This window comes from Mytilinidion resinicola (assembly GCF_010093595.1).
Source record: "Mytilinidion resinicola strain CBS 304.34 unplaced genomic scaffold BDZ99scaffold_7, whole genome shotgun sequence".
Lineage (NCBI taxonomy): Eukaryota > Fungi > Ascomycota > Dothideomycetes > Mytilinidiales > Mytilinidiaceae > Mytilinidion > Mytilinidion resinicola.
In genome coordinates, this window is record NW_022985443.1 from 1,092,804 (window position 1) to 1,113,582 (window position 20,779).

At 53.6% G+C, this 20,779-nt stretch overlaps 7 protein-coding genes and 1 non-coding gene across 8 annotated transcripts in view; 5 read left to right on the top strand and 3 right to left on the bottom strand.

The window, feature by feature from the left end:
• The window catches only part of BDZ99DRAFT_279330 (HET-domain-containing protein), a 4,299-nt gene extending 1,899 nt beyond the window's left edge, over nucleotides 1-2,400 (bottom strand). Inside the window, exons 1-3 of the mRNA XM_033713978.1 lie at nucleotides 1,511-2,400; nucleotides 831-1,457; nucleotides 1-764 (exon numbers count right to left, since the gene is read on the bottom strand). Coding sequence (XP_033578654.1) covers nucleotides 1-764; nucleotides 831-1,457; nucleotides 1,511-2,261 — 2,142 coding nt within the window. The 5' untranslated portion in view covers nucleotides 2,262-2,400. The remainder of the gene's footprint in view (nucleotides 765-830; nucleotides 1,458-1,510) is intronic.
• A 3,134-nt stretch (nucleotides 2,401-5,534) lies between these two features.
• Nucleotides 5,535-6,086, top strand: BDZ99DRAFT_475215 (uncharacterized protein; the record flags this gene model as incomplete). Its single annotated transcript, XM_033721968.1, has 1 exon — nucleotides 5,535-6,086. One exon carries the CDS (start codon nucleotides 5,535-5,537, stop codon nucleotides 6,084-6,086), a length of 552 nt encoding a protein of 183 aa, XP_033578655.1.
• A 1,360-nt stretch (nucleotides 6,087-7,446) lies between these two features.
• Nucleotides 7,447-9,970, top strand: BDZ99DRAFT_279359 (uncharacterized protein). Its single transcript, XM_033713979.1, has 3 exons — nucleotides 7,447-7,510; nucleotides 7,853-8,047; nucleotides 8,094-9,970. The coding sequence occupies exons 2-3, from the start codon at nucleotides 7,909-7,911 to the stop codon at nucleotides 9,776-9,778; spliced, it is 1,824 nt and encodes a 607-aa protein (XP_033578656.1). The 5' UTR covers nucleotides 7,447-7,510; nucleotides 7,853-7,908; the 3' UTR covers nucleotides 9,779-9,970.
• A 1,468-nt stretch (nucleotides 9,971-11,438) lies between these two features.
• Nucleotides 11,439-13,598, top strand: BDZ99DRAFT_518946 (uncharacterized protein; the record flags this gene model as incomplete). The annotated part of the gene is made up of 2 exons (XM_033725356.1): nucleotides 11,439-11,471; nucleotides 11,529-13,598. The coding sequence occupies 2 exons, from the start codon at nucleotides 11,439-11,441 to the stop codon at nucleotides 13,596-13,598; spliced, it is 2,103 nt and encodes a 700-aa protein (XP_033578657.1).
• A 1,036-nt stretch (nucleotides 13,599-14,634) lies between these two features.
• On the top strand, nucleotides 14,635-15,251 carry BDZ99DRAFT_461695 (uncharacterized protein). Its single transcript, XM_033719678.1, has one exon. The coding sequence runs from the start codon at nucleotides 14,753-14,755 to the stop codon at nucleotides 15,227-15,229; it is 477 nt and encodes a 158-aa protein (XP_033578658.1). The 5' UTR covers nucleotides 14,635-14,752; the 3' UTR covers nucleotides 15,230-15,251.
• A 463-nt stretch (nucleotides 15,252-15,714) lies between these two features.
• BDZ99DRAFT_t41 lies at nucleotides 15,715-15,797 on the bottom strand. The gene has a single exon. It is a non-coding gene; the product is annotated as a tRNA-Thr (tRNA).
• Nucleotides 15,798-17,347: 1,550 nt separating this feature from the next.
• BDZ99DRAFT_440592 (putative transcriptional elongation protein Spt4) lies at nucleotides 17,348-18,337 on the bottom strand. Its single transcript, XM_033717725.1, has 2 exons — nucleotides 17,736-18,337; nucleotides 17,348-17,684 (listed from the first exon to the last, which is right to left on the bottom strand). Exons 1-2 carry the CDS (start codon nucleotides 18,068-18,070, stop codon nucleotides 17,645-17,647), a joined length of 375 nt encoding a protein of 124 aa, XP_033578659.1. The 5' UTR covers nucleotides 18,071-18,337; the 3' UTR covers nucleotides 17,348-17,644.
• A 305-nt stretch (nucleotides 18,338-18,642) lies between these two features.
• Nucleotides 18,643-20,678, top strand: BDZ99DRAFT_461696 (serine/threonine-protein phosphatase-like protein 5). Its single transcript, XM_033719679.1, has 4 exons — nucleotides 18,643-18,946; nucleotides 19,002-19,082; nucleotides 19,145-19,580; nucleotides 19,636-20,678. The coding sequence occupies exons 1-4, from the start codon at nucleotides 18,797-18,799 to the stop codon at nucleotides 20,400-20,402; spliced, it is 1,434 nt and encodes a 477-aa protein (XP_033578660.1). The 5' UTR covers nucleotides 18,643-18,796; the 3' UTR covers nucleotides 20,403-20,678.
• The last annotated feature ends 101 nt before the right edge of the window (nucleotides 20,679-20,779 follow it).

Consider the following 20,779-nt stretch of genomic DNA (forward strand, 5'->3'; position numbering starts at 1 on the left):
GAGTGTCGATGTGTGCTTCGGTCCAAGTGCCTCCTCTTTGCCTTGCAGCGCCCGTTCGTACATCGCCTCTGCCTCATCCAGCTTGCCTTGGTCGGCGTAGAGAATACCTAGCTTATGCAAAGCCCATTCCATTCCCTTAATGTCTACCTTCCCATCTTTAATCAGTTGCTCCTGTCTGGTAGCATGTTGAAGCAGCCGCCGTTGTAACACCCACGAGTTTCTTTCATCTCTTAGGGGAATGTCTAAAGCGATACAAGTTAAGGCTAGCTTCGCTAGGCCGTCGTCCCACTCTCTGTTTAGTACAGAGACCGACCATGTGTGCACACAGCTATGCACGCTATACCCTGCAGAACCGAACTGCTGCTGAAGGAGATCTGGATCAACCAGCCCAAAGCTACACAGTAGCGTAACAGCTTCATTAAATTTCAATTCGTCCTCAGTAAGCTTCCGTATCCATTCATCGTCTGCCGAGTTTGCATGTTGGAGGAGTTCAAACCACATATCCTGTCTATCAAAATAAGCCCATAGCTTAAGCAATTTGGCTGAAGCTGCATTCTGTTGCTCGATCCGATCGAAGGTAATTTGCCATGTCGTGTATAGTGAGCGGTCTTCGTAGGATGCGAGTAGCGGGCTGGTGGTCTGCAGCTTCAACCACCACGTCTTATAGAGCCGAAGATAGTCCGAGAAGCTCTTCGTCACGTGCTCAAGATATGCGCCAGCAGTAGAAAGAGCAAGAGGCAGGCCGTCCAGTTCCCTGACAAGCGCTATTGCATCGGGGTCTGTCCTGTCAGTGTCTTCGAAGCTGCATGGGCACATAGCGGAGGACCCACCATTCTGAATATTACCCCGTCCACATGTGTTCGACAGAATCTCAAGACTTTCCCCAATCTTTGGCAACTTCTGAATACGGATACGACGACCTTGGCTGACTTGGGACGATCGTGTCGTGATGATGATTGAGCCGTGGTCAGATCCGGGGAGAAATTGACGAATATTAACTGCTGAGCTGTCCAGGTTGCCAGGAATTTTTGGATTGTCGTAGTTGTCGTAGATCATCAACCATCGCCCATTCTTCGGCAAGTCGAGCCAGCCCTTGACTACATCAACAACTTCGTCCAGATTTTCGTCCAGATTCACGCTGGCAAGCAGAGTAGTGGACGGATGACGCCTCAGGATCTGCTGAGCAATGCTGCGAAAGCTAAGCCTGAGAGAGTCCTCGTCGTTTGCGTTCAACCAGAATGTTGCCGTATACTTCTCCTTGTGTCGTCTGGCATATGTGATCGCCAGCTGAGTCTTTCCCATCCCTCCAAGACCATGTAGGACGACACAGGATCGACTGCTGTGACCATGAAGCAGCTCGTGCATCTTCGACAGCTCCTTCTCTCTGGCAACAAACTGTGCAGCTTCGGGAAATGACGCGAGGTTGAGGCCGACGGCAAATCGTTCGAAATCAACACCTGGGGTGGTCAGTTTCGTTGCTTCAGTCAGCACATCTACGCAAACAACTTACCCTTGTACAACCTGTGGATCTCTTCCTCCAGCCGCCGGAATGCCTGGTCCCTTCTCTCCCCATAGTTTGGGACTAGGGAGACATCGAAGATCCCAATTAAGCAGTACACTTCATCCACTTCAATTGTAGTATTGCGGCGCTCTGCCCAGGACCTCCGCTCTTTGATGCTGAAATTCGACAATGCATCGCCTCGGAGAGCATTCTTCGCGATGCCGGTGATCTCGTGTATCTTGGACTCAAGCGACAATTTGCTCCCAAGTCGCTCACCCTCAAAGCTGAAGAAGTCAGCCAGCCTCGGCGCGATGAGTTCTTGAAGCGTCCAGCCTCGAGTGAACCATCGACTCTTTCTAAAGGCTTCTTCCCATGCCCTCTGGTCATCCGCTCCGGTGTCGGGTTTGGAGACATCCGAAAGATAGACGTAGCAGCGCGCAGCGTTCTGATACCACCGAAACATGGAATTAATCGCCGCGCCGAGCTCGACCGCATTCCTCTTATCGATACAGCAGGTGTCTGCCCAGAAGTATCGCAGTCCATCGGCTGCAGCCTGCTTCGCGCAAAACTCTATCTTCCTCCACCCAGCCTTGCTCAAAGTCTTGCTCAAGTCCGCGCCGGCTTCCATGTCCTGAAAGGTGACCTCCTCCTTTCCCCAGGTGTGAGAGAGTATTGCGTAGGCAGGGACATCGCTGGTCGTGGGTTCGCGAAAGACGATCTTGTCGTCGGCTTCGCGCTGCAAGAGGCGTATGACAGCCATAGGTGGAGGTTCGCGAGCTATCTCATGTCAAGTGCGACTCGTGCGACTCGTTCGGCATATCGGTGCAAGGACTGCGAGCCAAAGGTCGACAGAATGGAATCATACGTCGTAGAACTGTTCGTGAGAAGATTATGTAGTGGTGGTCGCAGGCACTGCCATCGAGGCTGCATCGTGGCGCAGGCTGGCCGGCCACTGCATGGCGAAGGCAAACACAAGTAAATCGAAAGCATCACGCACTGCACTCTGTATCCTGGGATGGGCTGTTCATCATTGTTGAGATGCCACAATGGAGATCTTGCGAGGTCGGTTCGAAGCTGACAAGCAGCGAGATAGGTGTTGGTCGATGGGACGGGGCAGTTACGAGACCTTATGTACTCTGTAAATTGATTTATTTCAGCACGGAGGGCATTCGCATTCGCTGGGAGGACACGTGCAAAGCCACATGCTCGTGGCTTGCTGCATGTCCCGTGATTTCTTCAAATTGCTAGTGCAGTTCTCATCTGATACTGCGCTTCACCATTAGGCCTCCGAAACTCGAATAACTAGCAATATCGACGATGTAGCAGAGGGCGGAATCTCGAGCATCAGATTGTGCGATGAGCAAAGTGACGGCGACGACAATGAACGCCTTTAGTTTTCACTCGCTGTGGTGAGGGTCGTGTGGATAAAGGGTCGGAGAATCATAGGATATCACACATGGAATGGCAAACTGAAGATGCAGAGCGTGAGATAAAATTGGATGAAATTCGTCTCGTGACACCGTGCGTCTCTGGACCCAGGGAAGCACGTTAGCTGATTTGACAGCTTCATGGCACTGCATATGAAGAAAAAGTCTACCAAGCTAGGATCAAGGCCGTCGATTCAGGGTATTTGCTAGCTCTGTGGTGAACAGATAAATATTATAGTAGGCTATGGTAGAAGCATGCAGTATTTCACATATCTAGAAAAGATAGTGACTATGTAAAAAAGCTCCCTTTCCATCAAAGCATCTTTCCGGCACAGCTTCAAGCTTTGACGCTCACTTCGATGACCTGTTCTGCACAATGAGGCTTCATTGAACATAAAATGGCAGTTCAACACCGCCTGAGGTGACTTGGTGAACTATTGTATTCGTCAAAACAGTAAGTAGCTACCTTTGTAGCAAATACCCCGAATCGGCGGCCTTGATCCTAGCTTGGTAGACTTTTTCTTCATGTGCAGTACCATAAAGGTGTCAAATCAGCTATCTCATTCTAAGAAAAGTAATAGCAACAGCGTCTTGGTTTCCTCAAATATGCGGAAGCGCCCCTGGCCGCGTTCAGAAGCTGTAGGAGCAGTAGCGTGCATTACACCAGACAGGTGTTGCATGCTCCCCGGATGCTCAGGTAGTGTATGAGCGCCCAATAACAGCGAGCGTGTTTTTGATCTAGATTCGATGACTAGTCGGAATCGACTTACGTTCAGACCACGAGCCTAAAGTAGGAACGCTCGACATGCGGCTTCCTACGCATGGTACCTGCGTGCCCTTCCGCGCAAATTTATCTTTTCGTGCCTTTTGTGCAGGGACAGCGGGGTACAGCGGCAGTCGTCAAAGGTTTGATTGTTGTCTTTGCCTGTGATCTTGACGTCGAGTGTAGTAAAAGGATTGTGACTTACCCAAACCCACCGAATATCAGTTCATCTATGACCCACCGCTACAACCCACCACGCCACAATACCTCTCCTCGTCTTACTCACAGCGCCGGCTCCCCGTCCCCGCCGCGCACAGCAAGAATCTCACAGGCCGGACAAGCATATGCAGCGGACCATAACAAGCGGCTGTTATGGACACACAAAGCTACCCTGCGCGCGGCAGCAGCGCAAGGCCAGGGGCGGCGGCGTTGGTGTCACAGCGTACCCACGGTCCGTCGGAGGAGAGTTAAGCCATTCGCGTGCTGACAGCACGTGGGATGGCCCCGAGATCTGCTCGCTGTTTCTCTGGGAGAGGAGGGTTAACCTTGTTTTAAGGCGTCTAGATGGGGTGGGAGATGACTAGGGATGTGTCTGGCATGTGCGGAATGCACATTTGAAGCCTATTGTCTCAGATAGATTGCCGTGGAGATAATCTTTTGGTCTGTGTTGTGAGGGGTATCCGTCTGAATTGTGGCGTTTATGAGGAAGCGGGCTCGTTTCGGGTGTGTAGGCGCACGGCACGTTCAAAGGAGGGTGAGCCCATTGCGGGAAAATAGCCACAAGTTGACCCTCTTGTCGTTTCATCGGAAAAAGTCCGTCCGTCTTCTCAAAGTTCTGTTTGTAGTGTGTACTTGCGTGTGCGGCGACATGATCTTCATCTTGAAGGGCGTCAGGAGGACACTTCTTGATCACCGTTTGTCCTGCCCAGTACATACTACATCCCTCAAAGCTGTGAAGAGCCTGTTCCCATGTTGAAAACGCACTGCATGTGCCGTGAATGATGCCGGGCTGGTGAGTGATGGCTGCCGTGGCTTAGGGTTACAGGTTGACGGCTCCTAGACGCATTGGTGGATCCTGGCAGGAAACTCAGAAAACCGTGACTCTCTTGACGGAATCGCTCACCCACCGCGACGCTCTTATGACAGCTGGCCGACAGCACACGGCATTTACTGGGAGTGTAATGGGTTGCTGGCAATCCCTGACAGCATATTCGTTGCATGGTAGCCGGGTAAATGCTTCTCGAAGTCGGGAAAATGCAGGAGATGATTGGCATCCGGATGTCACAAGAAGCTGGGGAGTCTGGGGAAACTAGGAAGCTCCTGGTCCGGGCAATTTGATTGCAGCCATCGCAGCGGTGTGCCATGGTTCGAAGGCGAACATTATCGATGTCCTCGCAGAGTTTCTGATACTCCTGGGGATCGCTCTACACGTGGGAGGCCTTCGATGGCATGGCGGTGTCGGGGAGAGCTTCCGCCAGGCACCACGACCTGGAGAGTCTCAATTTTTCAGGTTCATCCTTCATGCGGAGGCGACACGACAGCAGCGCAGGCCCGCAACTATATCCACGGCGGGTGTTGTTTTGCCGCCTGGATGCGCCGCCAATAAGCCTCCTTCGGGAAGAAATGCCGCGCTAACATAAGGTTGCGTCGCTCAGACAACCCATAATAACGAGTCTGTCAATCGGGGATCGCACCATGGCGACTCGTCTGGCGATACATACGTAGTGGTGCAGATCACGGGGACGCGGCCGGCGATGCGATGAACGAACACACCGATCCTGTCGACAACGGCGGTTAGCAGGGATTCCCCGGGATACCGAGACTCGGCCCGTGTCAGTGGACCATGTCGGCACACCCTCGAACGCGGTCGCTGCATCCGGGACAGGGGTGCAAGATGGCTATTGGGTTCCAGAAAGTCGGCTGGTCGGGGCGCCGCAGGAGGGTGGTGCGGTCATGCGCATCATTGGTCTGCTGCGAGCGCCCGCCTTGCAGAATTACGCGTGATCGCACATTGGCTTGCTTGGCTTGGTTTCCACAGTTTGCGACCGCTGAAGTTTCCTCTCCGATTGTGCGTGTGGCGGGCCACCAAGCGCTCACGCCGAGCCCGCCATCCATCCTCGGACTCTTGGGACCACAGGACCTTGGCCTCTGCTGTGCCGGCGCAGCGTCTCGGGAACTAGCCACTCTGGCAACCGGATTGCCTGCCCTGAGCTTGAGTTCCCGCATCCTGAATCCTGTGATGGGCGCTGCACCCTGCAAGATGCTCTTTCTGCCACATGCTCCGCGGTGCTGCATCGCAAGAAGACTCTGCGCTGGTGACTGCGCCAGCTGCTGCGACGCCGAGACGCGAGACGCCGAGAATAAATCGACGCCTCTGTGCCCCTGGAAACGCTGAGATGGCCCGAGGGGCGCTCAGAGCACAGTAATCACTGGCCACTGGCAGTAATCGAGAGACCGGATAAACAACTGCAGCATGCACCGTGCCAGGCTGCTGACGGCGACAGGCGGCGCAAGATCACCCGCAGGACACAGAAGTCCTCTTGAAGGGGAGGCTGTAACGGACTCGCCTTGATGTGCACAAATGGAGGGTATGCACTAGTAGCGCTGGGCATTATAATCGCCCAACTGTGCAACGAACCGTATGTAGAATATTTCGATACGTCGGCGTGGTCGGCTAGCATTCAGGCACTTTGGGCCACCCGGGCGACGCTATCCTGCAACATTATGAATGGACTTGTGCATGCCAAGCTAGGCCAGTTTACAAGCTCCCCAGCAGAAGCTCTCTCGAAGTCCGCTGGTCACGATGCACAAATCGAACGGCGCGCGCGGCTGTTGGGCGGGTCTGGCAACTGTCCCCAAAACAGCATGTCGATCACGTCCAGGTCTGCATAGGGGCTGGCGCTGATGCAACCCCACGGCGAGAGTTCACGGTGGCTGACGCTGCTGCATTTTGAGCGGCACCGCGCTGGATTCTGTGCGGTGTTCAACGCGCTCCCTCGCGATCTGCGGAGAGAGGAGAGATAAATGTGGCCTGACTCAAGGCTGGAGATCAATGGGCTCCGCGGACGCCAAAGCAGCGACTTGGGTTGCGGCCCGGCACGATGGTTCGTTTGGGATAGGCAGTCTGTGCGGAGAGCAGAGGTGCTCGGGAGAAGCAGTGCGCAGCCGGGGTTCCCAAGTGCGCAGAGTGCAGGCGATAGTTTCACAGGCAATCCGTGAGCTGAGGGCGCCGGCACACGGGCAGCGAGGCAGCGAGGCAGCGCCGCCCTCGCCGCATCCAGCGGCCAGGACACAGAAGAGAGGCACGATGGGGCAGTGGCTTGGATTCAGCGTCGCCGTCGCAGAGCAGCGTCGCGGGCGTAGTGGTGTTCAGACCATGCGCCCCGGGTTGGCTGCGAAGACGGTTAGCCTCCATCGACATGTCGGGGGACGAGCGTCGGTAGCCAATCCAAGCAGCAGAGGGCCCTCGCTCACCCTCTGCTGCATTGTTCGCTCTCCTCTCGCGCCTCTACATCCTCACCTTCCCGACCACGCCCATTCGCGCGAGAGCTGCTGCGCAATACAGCAGAGGCCCCGCGAGCCAGTGCACCTCGTTGTCGTTGTCGTTGTCGTCGTCGCCGTAACCCCTCCGTAATTGTCGCTGCACACCTCGAGGCCCGATTGACACCAGGTGCGACCGTCGCCTTGCCGCGCCCTCGACTCCGTCCCTCGCTTTCGCCCGTCCCCGTCTGGCAAACTTCCTCTGCGGCGTCCTCTGCAACTTCCTCTGCACCCTTCGCTCCCGGGCCAGCACTGCTGTCTTTCATTGCCATCATTTCGGTAAGTGTTTGATCTCCTCGTCGCGCCTTCCCGTCGGGCTGAGGCCCAGCGAGGCGTTTCCCGCGCCCACGGCAACGCATGTCTGGCCACCTCGCTGGAAACATCGCCACCTGGCGCCGCTGATGCTGTTCGAGACTTGCTCTCAACCACGGCGACGTTGAGTTTAGCGGCCAAAGCGAACAATTGTATTGGTCCGCCCCCTCAACTCTGGACGCTGGGTGACTAGCCTCCTCGGACCCGCCGTGGTCAACACGCTTGGGACGACACCCCTCTGGGACCGAACTCTACCACTGTCACCATCCACCGCGGCGTTGGCAAGCATCGCTAACCAGATTTCTCCAGCCATCCCAGCACTTGACCCCAATATCTCTATCCAACTTGCGTCCCATTTATCCACCATGGCGACCATTATACCCGTTGCGAATGAGACGAACAGTCAGTCGTCGAGGATGACCAAGGAGGGCAAGAAGATCACCTATCGCATGCAGGTGATCCAGCAGCCCGAGCGCGCCAGAGCCTGTGGCTCGGGTGCCAAATGTACGTCGATTCACGCGTGATGAGACATCGCGACTAATTCATGCAGCCTCTGCGGATCGTCGTCCGGTCGACCCGCCTCCAATCGTGGAATTGCGCGTCTTTGAAGGCGAAGGCAACAACATGACCGAGGTGACCATCTCCTACAGCGCCAACTTCTTCCTGTTCGCGACTCTGGAGAACGCCAGACAGGTGGCCCAAGGTCGCGTGTCAGCTGCCTCCACGCAGTTTGCTGTCCTCACCGGCACGCCCGTCGCCGGCATGGCGTATCTGGATCGGCCCACTCCCGCTGGCTATTTCATCTTCCCCGACCTGTCGGTTCGCCATGAAGGAAAATACCGCTTGAGCTTCGCCCTCTATGAAGAATTGAAGGATGCCAAAGACATGGACGCTGAAGACCGTGGCACGGTTCCTCCTCCTCAGGTCGACGCCCACGTTTCCCACCGATTGGAAGTCAAGTCATCGCCGTTCACCGTCTTCTCGGCCAAGAAGTTCCCAGGCCTGACTGAAAGCACTGCGCTTAGCCGCATGGTCGCCGAGCAAGGTTGCCGTGTTCGCATCCGTCGTGACGTTCGCATGAGGAGGCGTGAAAACAAGTCGTCCAAGGATTGGGACGAGTACGACGAGGAGGCCGGTTACGATGCCACCCGACGAACTGCGACGCCAGATGCCTACGGACAGCAGAACATGGCCACACCTCAGCCTTTGATTGATGCTGGTGACCGTCCAAGATCCGTTTCTAACGCGAGCAACGCCTCGTTCGCCCCTCCTGCGCGTCGTCCTTCTCTCCAGGATATGGCCCAAGGATATCAGCAGAACAGCTTCCCGCACATGGCCACTCCTCAACCCCAGAACAACGGCTACCCTCCTCCGATGCAGTATGGAGGGGCCCCTAGCCAGCAGTATCAGAATCAATATGCGCCGCCACAGCAAAGCTCGATGATGCAACCGCCACAGACGCCATACCAGCACCAATCTCACCAGCCGCATCACAGCTACCCGAGCCAACCTGCAATGCACATGCCTCAACCGTACGGCTACCCGAGCCAGTCCTATTCTCAGCCTCACTACGAGCAGCCTGCACCCATGCGCCAGGAGAGCACTGATTACTCAGGAACGCCAACCGAATACCGACGTCCTTCGATGACTGCAACCACCACTCAGCAGTACGCTGCTCCAAACCCAATGGTTCCTTTCGGCACTCTGGATAGTACTTACAACCGGCCACAACTTACTCCTACTCCTAGTAATCAGCCAATCCAGTCTTCGCATCACGGTCCTCCTGCGACTCCTGGTGCGATTCATATGCCCAATGGTCACTCGCTTCCTCACATCAAAACACTGCAGACGTTACAGCCTCCAGCGGAAAGGGTTGAGCCCGTGTCTCCTTCCTACCAGCTAAGCGGTGGTCCGATGTCGGGCGGTCCTTTGTCAGGTGGTCCTCTGTCAGCTCCCGGTTCAATGTCAGCCAGCTCGGATCATGGTTACCCACCCAAGTTTGCCAGCCAGCCCCAATCAGCAGCAGGAACAAAACGGTCATTCTCAAGCACCTTCGACACCAAGCACTTAGACGCACGACTGCAGCACGGGGAGCGACCAAACATTACTGCACCACCTTACGGATACGATAACAACGACGATAGCCCTGACATTGAGGAGATCGACGAGAACGCTATGATGTACCGTCGGGCTGACGGAACACACCGCCAGCGCCGTGTGCCGGATCTCGCGTGACTCGCGGCGAAACCTTTCTCGACTTGAGAGGGGTTTCGATGTATGCGCTTGATTTAGTAATGTTGGGCTCGGTGTTTGGTCTTATCAATCTTGGAACAACGCGCGCTGGTATTGAGAGTACTCTATTCCGACAACGACAGCGAGATATGTGAACGGTTTTTATGCCAGTCACAACTGCACTGCTCTTCTTTTTAATTGTTTCTTTTGGAAGAGACCGGCGTTATTTGTCGTTTCTGTTCTTCCCCATCCTTTGGGCGGTCGCAAGCTTGATGCTTACACTATTTCCTTGTGTCTACGAGAAACCCATCTACCGACCACCAGATAATCTCCTTTTTTGTTGTTTAGTTTTGGTCATTTTTTGTAGGTCTACACGGGAGATTTGAATGGGAATATTGAAGGATATGTTTTCAGGTGGGAAAGAATGGGCAAGTTGGACACACAGCCACACGGCATTACAACGTTTTCGATTCTATTTTTTGTCTTCACGCCTCTCTGTTTTTTGTTACGGTGGACTGCGTTCGCAGGATCTTACGTTCGTGTCAGTTTTAGGAATAGCGAGAGAGCTGGGTATTGGTATTGGCAACAGTGCGTGTGGGGGAACCAGGGAAGGGAAGGGAGGTAGAATGGATGCAGGGCGGGCTTAGACTCACTTTTTGGTCGTAGCGCGGTGTGGATGGCTGTTTGCTGTACCCTGCTAGATATGATGAAAACAATAGGAGAACTTTTCTTGTCTTTTTCACAGACTGCGCTTTACCCCTGGATGAAACTAGTGATCTACCATGTACGGGTTTTTCGGCACCAAACCCACATGTGTAGGAGTTCTCGTATCCCTGACCCTCGCAGCATGTGATAAGACTTGGACGCACAAAACAGGAGCCATAAATATCCAGACCCAGCCTCACGGTTCGCCTACATGGCCTCCACTCACTCGTCGCTCGGAAGCCGGTCCTGGCTCGGAACAATGCTGTGTTGGTAAATTGCCCCTTTCGCCCCAGGAACACTAGGGTGTGTCGCAAGCTTAAAACAACACTATCCGGGAGCGTTCTATCAGAAATCTGGATGGAACGCAATATACTTGAAAGCGTCATCTATACAGGCTTTCATATCCTTGTCATCGCTTTATCTTGTTGCGTACTTATTCCTTCCTTATGATATTGAGGTTCTGGACTATAGGTCACAACGTTGTAACTATGAGACAGGCGGCTTTGGAGTAGTTAATCGCCTCGCACTGCTCGGGATACTTCAACGTCCTACCTCCTAGAAGTCCACACGTCCTGTCAAGAGTGCAAGAACGCGAGGTACACGCGCTCGGGACAGTCTTCGATTCACTTGCAACAAATGACCCCGAGGGCGAATTCTGCTCTGATTGGTGAATATGAGACCCTTGATCCATGTGACAGCGCGACGTTGTTTTGACAACGGCCGCCCCAGCTTTTGCCTCTCACCAAAACCCGTCGACACATCCTCTATCACCACAACTTGGTTGCCTCTCGATTGCGCTGGCATGCGTGCCCCCGTATGAATTCACGACTGCACGATTCTCTTTTGTGTGCATATTTAGCGCCTGCATCAACCCCTGGATCCATTTCCGGAGCTACAAAACATTCCCACCTCAGCTCACCGACGCCCACGGCCTGCCCCCTCGAGGCTACCTCTCATGATGGTGAAGTCCAAAGGAAAAGCCCGCACTCAGGTATGCAGCTTGCCCAACATTCATGCAGCCCGGCCACTACTGACCTTGTTTCCCCAGAGTGCCGACCCCGACATGACGCCCCTTGCCTCCCGCAGTGCAGGCCAGCCCGACCACGATGAGGACATGCTAGATGTAGAGACTACGCGAAAGAGAGGATACGAAGAGGATCTCAATGGTGAACCTTACAATGGAGTCGACACACCTCCGTCCAAGAGACGCCGCTCGAAGAATTGGCCACTGCCTGCGGAGCCCCGTCTGATGGCTCTCCAACCTCCACCCCCACTCACCCAACTACGCCAAGCCTCGTCGTCCTCCATGCGTTCATCTAAGTTTCTCGAGGGCAGCATGAACGACAAGACCAGCAACAAACCCCCCAGTGTCTTTACTAGACTATTCCAAGGAAGCTCGCAAGGTCTGTCTGTGGATCAGTTGATGGCCGACTATGAAGAAGACGCGAACCGGCCAGCCACCGCGCGACCTCATACCAGGGCCTCAAGCTCGCCTGTCAAGAAGCCTCAGCATGCCCCCAACGAATCCGTCGCTAGTATAAATACAGCCGAGAGCAAGCGATCTGGACTGTTCAGGTTCGGCCGGTCTATCGCAGCGTCCTTCAACCCCGCGAACATATGGTACAAGCTCCAAAATTCCTACAAAGAGGCCGAAGAGGAAGTCGCTTCAGAGGAGGCTTCGAAGCTTGGTACTGATCTGGACGACCGAAAGGCTAAGGCTGAGCAAGCCTATGCGGAGCTCAAAGCAGCGGGCCTTTTGAAACCTACCAAAACCTTCGTTCGTGGATCTGTCACCTCAGAAAAAACTGATGCAGAAACCAAGCCCCGTGATTCAGGTATCGAGATGGACGATGCTCGACCGTCTTTGGAGAACGGTGATTCCCTTCACGTTCCACGGTCTGAGGCATCCGCCTCCAGCGCTTCCGTGACCAGAAAATCACCATTTCATTTCAAGACACCGTCTCTTGCTGACCTCAAGCGAGTCAGGTCCGAGGCCCAGCTGAACAGTCCGCGCACTCCCAGTTATTCTCAATCTCCCGCAAAGGCAGCATTCGACCAAGATCGGACAATCCGCAAACAACAGTCGAAGAAGGATATGCAGAAGCAGCAAAAGCTGAGCAAACGCGTCAGCGATCTTGAAGCGAAGCTTGAACAAGCTCGTCGCGAGCTTCAGCAAACTCTAGCCCCTCCCGTCCCCGCCTTCCCCACGGGTTTGGCGGACAATCAGACGCCCGACCCTCGGTCTCGTAGTATCTCTCCGCTGAAGAAGTCTTTCACTCCCTTCACACCCGGAGCGCTGCCCTCTTTACCGTCTGAGCGGCTCTTGTTTCCTGAGCAACTGCATGGAAACGGGGAGTCTAAGAAAGAAGAAACTGCTGTGCCTGTCTCACAAAATGTCGAAGTCGAGAAGCTCACTGAAGCCGTCGAGGTTCCCCAGAGCTCAATCGTCACAGCCGACATCTGGACCGATGACTTCGAGACTTTGGTCAAGCCAAACGGAGTCGGAGCTGCACCAAAGCGCAAGGTGACGAAGAAGCGCAAGAGCGGGGACCGCGATGACGTTCGCTACAAACCTGAGAGTGAGGAAAATGACGATGAAGAGTGGGAGGCTGCGCAGGCTGCTAAGAAGCGCCGAGCCAGCGGCAAGGCTGCACAGAAGACCAGCCCTAAGGGCAAAGAGAAGATGAACTCGACTCCCAAGAAGCAAGGAGGCACCGGACGTCTCACTAAGAAGAACACTGTTTTCAACGAGTCCACTAGCATTGTCACTGCCAAGGTCATGGACGAGGGCACTATCGAGACGGAAGAGACTGTTACCATCACCAAACTCCCCCTCAAAGACGAGCCATCTCGTCCTACCGCTACAGCCACCCCATCCGCACGTCCTCGAGACCGCCAATCACGCTCAACTTCCACAAACAAGCTTAGGCGCAAAGAGAGCCACCGCTCTCTTTCTCCGGCAAGCCATGGGAGGAACGAGAGCCCGGATGAGGTCGTTACGGTTGCCCCAGATGGTGACAGTGTTCCGCCGCTTCCTACCTTCCCAAAGGGCGTGAAGGGAAACAACAAGTCGAGGGAGGATGATGGATGGGATGGCTATGGTGAGGAGATCTTCTAAGCTCCGTGTACTGGCGATGAAAGAATACAATCAATCAATACTTGTGGATGAAGCGCGGCTATCTCTTGGGTAGCAACTTTACGTATGACATTGGGATAGCCGACTACCTATCTGCCATGTTGGTGGTTAGAAAGGGCTAGGACACATCAACGTATGGCTACATTCCGCGCCGCGCTTTGCAGAAGCTCAAGCTCGACATACACACCGACTTTGCTTACTTTCAGTCCGCAAAGAACGCTTGTACCGTATGAGTCGAACTTGCGCGTAGGAATGTTACCAACACGCCTCCTCATTTTGTATATTGCTTTACTTTACATACTTCTATTCCAAGCTTGTATTTTCAGTTTCTTCCTCCTTTTCTTTTCTTTGTTCACACTTTCGAGCCTGGCTTTTCCCCCTTTTGTCTAGTTCTTGGTTCCAGAAGCGTGCGCGTTCTTGGGACACCTACTTATATGCATTATGCATTACGATTCGAGCATTTTGATGCTCATGAGAGTGGATCTTGGGCATTTTGGCGTGGCGTTTGGTAATTAGGTCTTTGGGTAATTCATCGAGTTCAACTTTAATTCTGAGAACAAGTGTGAGTCCACATGGCTTTGGGGATGCTGTTTTGGTGTTGAAAGAGGTGCTCGTGTACTGGATGGGGTAAGAGAAGTGGGAGGTTTCGTTCAACTTGAAGTGGCGGTCTATCCTGACTCCATCTGAGGTGGCCCCGAAAGCTATCAGGCTCGTCCAAACTCTCGTCTTCGACTTCTTAATAACATACCAGGGTGCCTCAAGCGGTGCTAGCCAAGTGTACACCAGCCTAGAGCGGAAGTTTTGGGATAAAAACCACAAATTCGTAGACTGCCACTTTTTTGCTCACGAAAAGCCTAGGTACGTGGGTGTTTCGAATGTCTTGGTGCCGCCTTTCATCCCCACAATGCGCACATCTAAGACATGGCGACGGTCTGCCGTGGGTGAGCACAAAGTACTTGATAATTCTTCTTTGAAGTGGTTGGAGATGGAGCGTACAAATATGCTCTAGGCCGCCCCGAAACGGTTGCACTTTTTATCTACGGATAAGAAGTTGGACTGACAGCCTTCGACACCTACGCCTTTTACATTGTTCGGACTACTACGAATCTCTCAAGCTAGTCATTACCTGAGATATCATGTCCCAACCACCCCCCACGCCTACGGCACCCTGGACCCCCGAAAAGATCTGTCGACGCCCTGAACCACTCAGCATGCTCATTTCCACCACACTTTTCTACCTCTGCGCCGACTTCATCCTAGATAATCACATCTATGTCGAGCTCTTCGTTACGCTATTCGGAGCGCCGCGCTTCACCACGTTTTTCGACCTAAAACTCATGTTCGCATGTGGGTTTGGCTGTGGCGCAGCGCTCTATGGTGGTCCTACTACCTTTCACGAGGGGAGCGTACTGGCGATGGCAGCAGTGGGCGGAGTGCTCCTTGCGGGGCTGCTGAGGTATCTCTGGTGGCATGGGCATGTGTGGGGGTTGGGATGGGGACTGGAACCGATGACGAGACAGCGTATGCGGATTCGCGCGCATGCCAATCCGCGGTCGCCGTGGGAATGGAGGAATGAGAGGGTGCTGAGGTGGAGTGGGAGAGGTGGGGAGTGATTGGGTGATTGGGACGTGAGAGCTGAGGGCGAGTTGTTGGCGTAGGTGCGTCTATAGGTGGTAGTTATGCTACTTGACATGGGCCGGAAGCAGCATCGAATGTCTACAATTCCATCAATACTTGATCAAACCCAAAGTCAGACACAACAATAGAGTCGTAACACGTTCAATCCGTGTGCTCAAACATACCAGTTCATAATGTTATGGTGTTGCAACGATGAAGTCCCGCTCGCGAAAACCCCCGCGCTCACCACCACCCTCCTCTCAAAAAATTTAAAATAATATCAAAATAAAGACGCAACCCCCTAATGCTTTCCTACATGCTTAAGACGCATTTGAAGCTTAAATCCCGTGCTTCAGAGCGCAAGAGACGCTAAAAATGCCATTGTGGTTGCAAAAAGAACCTCCAAGTCATCCACACCCCGGAATCGAACCCAGGACCGCCAAAAAAGCGACGCTAGCATTCTGCTAGCGCCAATATCAAGTGCCCATTCTCGGAATCGAACCGAGGATCTTCTCATAGGCGTATAGATACGAGTGAGACGCTGTACCACTAAGCCAAACGGGCCAGACGGTGATTTTGGGGCTGTGGAAAATTATGCGTAGTATGAAGTACTATAAATGAGCAGGAGTTATCGATCGTAATGGAGAGGGGTAGAAGGAATATCATTCGGTTTTACAGGTGACTGGTGGCTATGGAATGCAAGGTGGGCCGCCTCGGACCGGTATGTGGCCGGGGCGGTGACGGCGGTGCCAGCTTGCATGTCACAAAGCTGATTGGTCAGATCAGTAACGAAGAATCAGAGGTATGATATCGAGAGGAACAGCTCTCATATTGGATGTATTGGACCCAGATATTTACAGTGTTTGAGTTCCCCGGGGCGTCTCTATTTCACGATTTACTCCCGTTTTCCCCTGACAATCCTTTGACTACTTGTTTCGTCTGAAATGATGTGTTGCTTGCCTATTCAGAGGCATCGCGATTATGCAACTGTCCAATTAGTGGTGGACTAGATTATTCGCGCATGCCGCATAGGTTTGCATGAGCATTAAAGGGTTACTGAACTTAATGATCAAACTCGTACGCGCTGGAGAATTCACAGCCCCAAAATCACCGTCTGGCCCGTTTGGCTTAGTGGTACAGCGTCTCACTCGTATCTATACGCCTTCTCATAGGCGTATAGAGATTTCAACTGATAGCTCTACACGCTATCATGCATCATCACGGCTAAACCTCTTATCAAGCTAAAGCAGGGCATACAACATGGATTGCATGGTCTCAATCCTTGTATTGGATATATTGAGCCAGGACTTATGAAGTGCTTGTATTTCGCGGACCACACTGAGGGAGCTACGTTTGACTCACCATCTCTACGATGTGATATCCTCCCACTCACGCTGGGCTGGGAAAAGTGTCACACTCAAGCAGTTTAACACTGTCTGAGGTGGCCCAGAGAGCTATCAGTCTTGCCAAAGTCGGTAATTCGTGAATAACAATAGCGTACTGGAGGACCACAAGCAGTGCTAAAGAAGCGTACACAAGCACAGAAATATTGTGTATATACCTCACGTATTCCTGGACTACCACTTTCTGTGGACACTCATCAACCACGTTGTTTTATAGGCGCACCTGTCTACCACTGCTTGAAGTGCTTCAGTAAGTTTCTACATAGCCCAGAGCAAAGAGTTTCTATCCCGTTTATATTTCTGAAAATGCATTGAAGTACCCCAAGCAGTGGTATACATGCGCACATGCAGAGTGCCGCCTTTTTCATGCCCTGCGTGCCGCTTTCCCATGATTCTTTCGACAATATACTCCGTCCCAACCGGTGCATTGCTCGCCTAAATCATGATCATTACAATTGTATGATCAGTGGTGGACTAGAAATTGCTGTGGCCCCTTACTCATGAGACTTGGCCGAATATTCTTGAACCTCCTAATTAGTTATGCTGGCACTGTTCTCTGCTCTAATGATGCTTGAAGTGCTTCAAAACTTTCTAGCGATCTGATTGAGAGAGACACCTGTCGTTCTGGAAGGCCTGCTACTTTGTCAGGCCACCTCCGGTGGTGGTAGATAGGTATACACAGGGTGGATGTTCAACCCGCCACTCTAAGTTGTTATTGAAATCAGAGTTGTATTTCGAAACTATTCTATACCGCACTTGGAGAGCCCCTGAGTGGCAAAGAGGTCCTGATTTAGGCTTCCCTACTTTCACGGTCGGAAACTACCCTTCAAATCAGCTATCCAACCTAGAGAGCCGATTTAGGCGCAGATTTTGAACTCCAAAACACCACCCGCTAAAGTATCTCAAATCTATCTCAGCTGCCTGAGATCAGGAGTGGTCGAAGTCACTCAGCATGGCCATCCAACCATCCAAGTGCTTTCTAAGACCTCGCCAAATCCAATGCGATTTCTAGTCCCTCGCAATGGCCTCTTGGGCGCTACCATCTCGACTATTCACGAATTAGTATCTCCATCCATTCTTATCTTTCTGCCACACTTACGGCACATAATTCACGCCCGCAGCCTCCACCGCTGCGATCACCTCTTCCGGCAAGACCCCCTCCACCTGCACGGCATAAACGCCCGCAATGTACCCCTCCAGCCGCTGATACCGCGCGACCCAGCTCGTCTTCGTATCCGTGACGGTCATCAGCCCATCAAACACCTGGCTCGTGCACTCATTGATGGCATCCCCGGACCCCGTCAGCTCGAGGAACGCCTCGCAGTTCGGGCACCCCGCGCTCATGAACTTGGCGGACGTCTGCACGATGCCGCAGACCATGCAGGCGCGCAGGTTCTTGTAGTCGCGCGGGCCGACGAAGGCGGAGTGCGCCATTTCTTCGGCGGCGTGGCGGGCGGCAGCTTGCGAGGGCGCGAATTGGACGGACTTCTTGCGGGCGCGGCGCTTGTTGCGGGGGACTTTGGGGGGGTGGGAGGAGGAGCGCTCGATGGAGGGGAGGATGTTGGTGTGTTTTTTTTGGGTGGAGCTCGTACGTTCGAAGAAGGCGGCGTCGGCGGCTGCTTGTGCGTCTGCAGCTGCTTGCGCGTCGGCAGCTGCTTGTGCTTCTTTGTCGGGCGGGGAGTCAAAGAGGTTCTCGAGGGCTGGATTCGCGATGCGCTTGGGCGGAGTTTCTGGGAGGGCGCGATTGGTATGCTGAGGAGAGGGAGGGTGGAGGTCGTCGTGGTCGGCCGGATTGTTCTCCATTGTTTCTCAAAGCGCGCTATACCCTTTGTTCGCAGCGAGACAAGGGAGGCGGCGCTGAGCTTACCGTGTTCGGCGCTCAGTACGGGGTTTTGCTGTTGGTAGGGGTGTTTTGGTTCGGCGTGGCGTTACAAGGGTGTCGGCGCGCGGTGATTTGCGGGCGAGAAAAGCTTCGAGAATCGCCGGGATCGCAATCGACGCGAGCCAAGTAACTGTGAGAGGTGCTGCCTTGAACCCGCCCGACGCTCCCGAACTGCTTCACTTGCAACCGTCTGGAGTCCTTCCGTGTCTAACCCTGCCCCGTCAAGAGTTGGAATCTGAGAAGGAGGACTTCACCTCGCAGTCACCCCCTGAGGCACCATGGTTGCGTCGAAGGAAGAGGCTGTGGCCTTCAAGAATCAGGGCAATGATGCCTTCAAGAAGCAGGACTGGATCGAGGCCATCGACTACTACTCCAAGGCCATCGATGCATACTCCGAGGATCCCTCGTTCTATACGAACCGCGCCCAGGTTTGTCGCCTCCGGCCCCGCCAACACGCGAGCACTGCTAATGTGTGTTTGCCAGGCATATATCAAGACTGAGATGTATGGGCTGGCTATTGCAGATGCGGACAGTGCCATTGCGTTAGACCCGGAGAATGTGAAGGTGCGCAGGACTTGAGGTTTCGAGTACTGATTGCGGGTGCTTACATGTGTGTTCGGAATTAGGCATACTATAGAAGGGCGTCGGCCAATACAGCCATACTACACCACTCCGATGCACTGCGAGACTGGAAGCTCGTAGTCAAGAAGGCTCCCAAGGATTCGGCCGCTCGCATGCGTATGGTCGAGTGCGACAAGGTGGTCAAACGCGATGCGTTCCTCAAAGCTATTGAGATTGAGGACGCACCGAGCGCGGCTGAGGGCTTGGATCTGGAGCATATGGCGCTGGAGCAGAACTATGATGGTGTGAAGCTTGAGGAGCAGATAACGCCCGAGTTTGTTGAGGACATGATAGACAGGTTCAAGAATGGGAAGAAGCTGGCGAGGAAATACGTCTTCCAGATCATATTAGCGGTCAAGAAGATTGTGTATGATGAGCCGACGATGGTTGAGGTCGAAGTGGAACAAGGGAAGACTATCACAGTCTGTGGAGATACTCATGGTTGGTCTCGTTTTCTCCCAAGTGGGATGAGACTGTTGCTGACTTCTCTCACTAGGCCAATTCTTCGACTTGCTCAACATTTTCAAGCTCAATGGATTCCCGAGCGAAACCAATGGCTACTTGTTCAACGGCGACTTTGTGGACCGTGGCTCCTGGTCCACTGAAGTTTGCCTGCTCCTATACGCCTACAAATGGTTGTATCCGACAAGTTTCTTCCTGAACCGCGGCAACCACGAGACAGATGACATGAACCGCATGTACGGCTTCGAAGGCGAATGCCGCGCCAAGTACAACGAGCGCGTCTTCAAGGTTTTCTCCGAATCTTTTTCTGCCCTACCCCTTGCGACTCTCATCGGCAAGAAGCACTTTGTCCTCCATGGCGGTCTCTTCTCCGACGACGCCGTCTCACTCGACGACGTCCGCAAGCTAAACCGCCACAAGCAACGCCAGCCAGGCCAGTCTGGTCTCATGATGGAGATGCTCTGGACAGACCCGCAGCCCAATCCCGGACGTGGCCCCAGCAAGCGTGGTGTGGGTATGCAGTTCGGGCCGGATGTCACGAAGCGCTTCTGCGAGGCCAATGGTCTTGAGACCGTCATCCGCAGTCACGAGGTCCGAATGGAGGGCTACGAAGTTGAGCATGATGGACGATGTGTTACCGTCTTCAGCGCTCCTCATTATTGCGATAATACCGGCAACAAGGGCGCCTTCATCAACATCGGGCCGGAATTGAAGCTCAAATTCAATCAATTCGAGGCTGTGCCGCATCCAGACATCAAACCGATGGCTTACGCCTCGAACGGGCTGAGCGGGCTGATCTAGACGCGCGATCGCAGGGGACATACGAAAGCGCTGAAAATGATGGGAAGAAACAAGTCTTGCATAGCCCATTGGTGTTAGCGGCGTAGGCATGGGATCATTGCATAGGTACCTCAGATTGTTGGGGTGCCGGTGGCACATCTGTTTCGGTATATCTTGGGAATCATTCAGACTAGGAACGAGGAGTTCGGAATTGTATCATAGGGGTAGTTGGATGATGGGCTGGAGTATATAGGCCCTGCGTAGATAAAGATGAATGTACTGAAGGTACTCAGCTCGTATTGTAGCCCGGCCACGTGTGAGGTCGTGATTAAAGTCGAGGTAGCCCTAAGACCTGTGAACCCAGTCTAGCATTAGATTCACGAGTAAACTCCTCATAC

Excerpts from the sequence above, each read along its gene's own strand:
- BDZ99DRAFT_279359 (XM_033713979.1), top strand. The coding sequence starts at position 7,909 with ATGGCGACCATTATACCCGTTGCGAATGAGACGAACAGTCAGTCGTCG. Across the intron at positions 8,048-8,093 it reads CTGTGGCTCGGGTGCCAAAT|CCTCTGCGGATCGTCGTCCG; the intron begins GTACGTCGATTC and ends TAATTCATGCAG.
- BDZ99DRAFT_461695 (XM_033719678.1), top strand. The coding sequence starts at position 14,753 with ATGTCCCAACCACCCCCCACGCCTACGGCACCCTGGACCCCCGAAAAG.
- BDZ99DRAFT_440592 (XM_033717725.1), bottom strand. The coding sequence starts at position 18,070 with ATGGCGCACTCCGCCTTCGTCGGCCCGCGCGACTACAAGAACCTGCGC. Across the intron at positions 17,685-17,735 it reads GCGGGCGTGAATTATGTGCC|TCGAGATGGTAGCGCCCAAG; the intron begins GTAAGTGTGGCA and ends ATTCGTGAATAG.
- BDZ99DRAFT_461696 (XM_033719679.1), top strand. The coding sequence starts at position 18,797 with ATGGTTGCGTCGAAGGAAGAGGCTGTGGCCTTCAAGAATCAGGGCAAT. Across the intron at positions 18,947-19,001 it reads TCTATACGAACCGCGCCCAG|GCATATATCAAGACTGAGAT; the intron begins GTTTGTCGCCTC and ends TGTGTTTGCCAG. Across the intron at positions 19,581-19,635 it reads AGTCTGTGGAGATACTCATG|GCCAATTCTTCGACTTGCTC; the intron begins GTTGGTCTCGTT and ends TTCTCTCACTAG.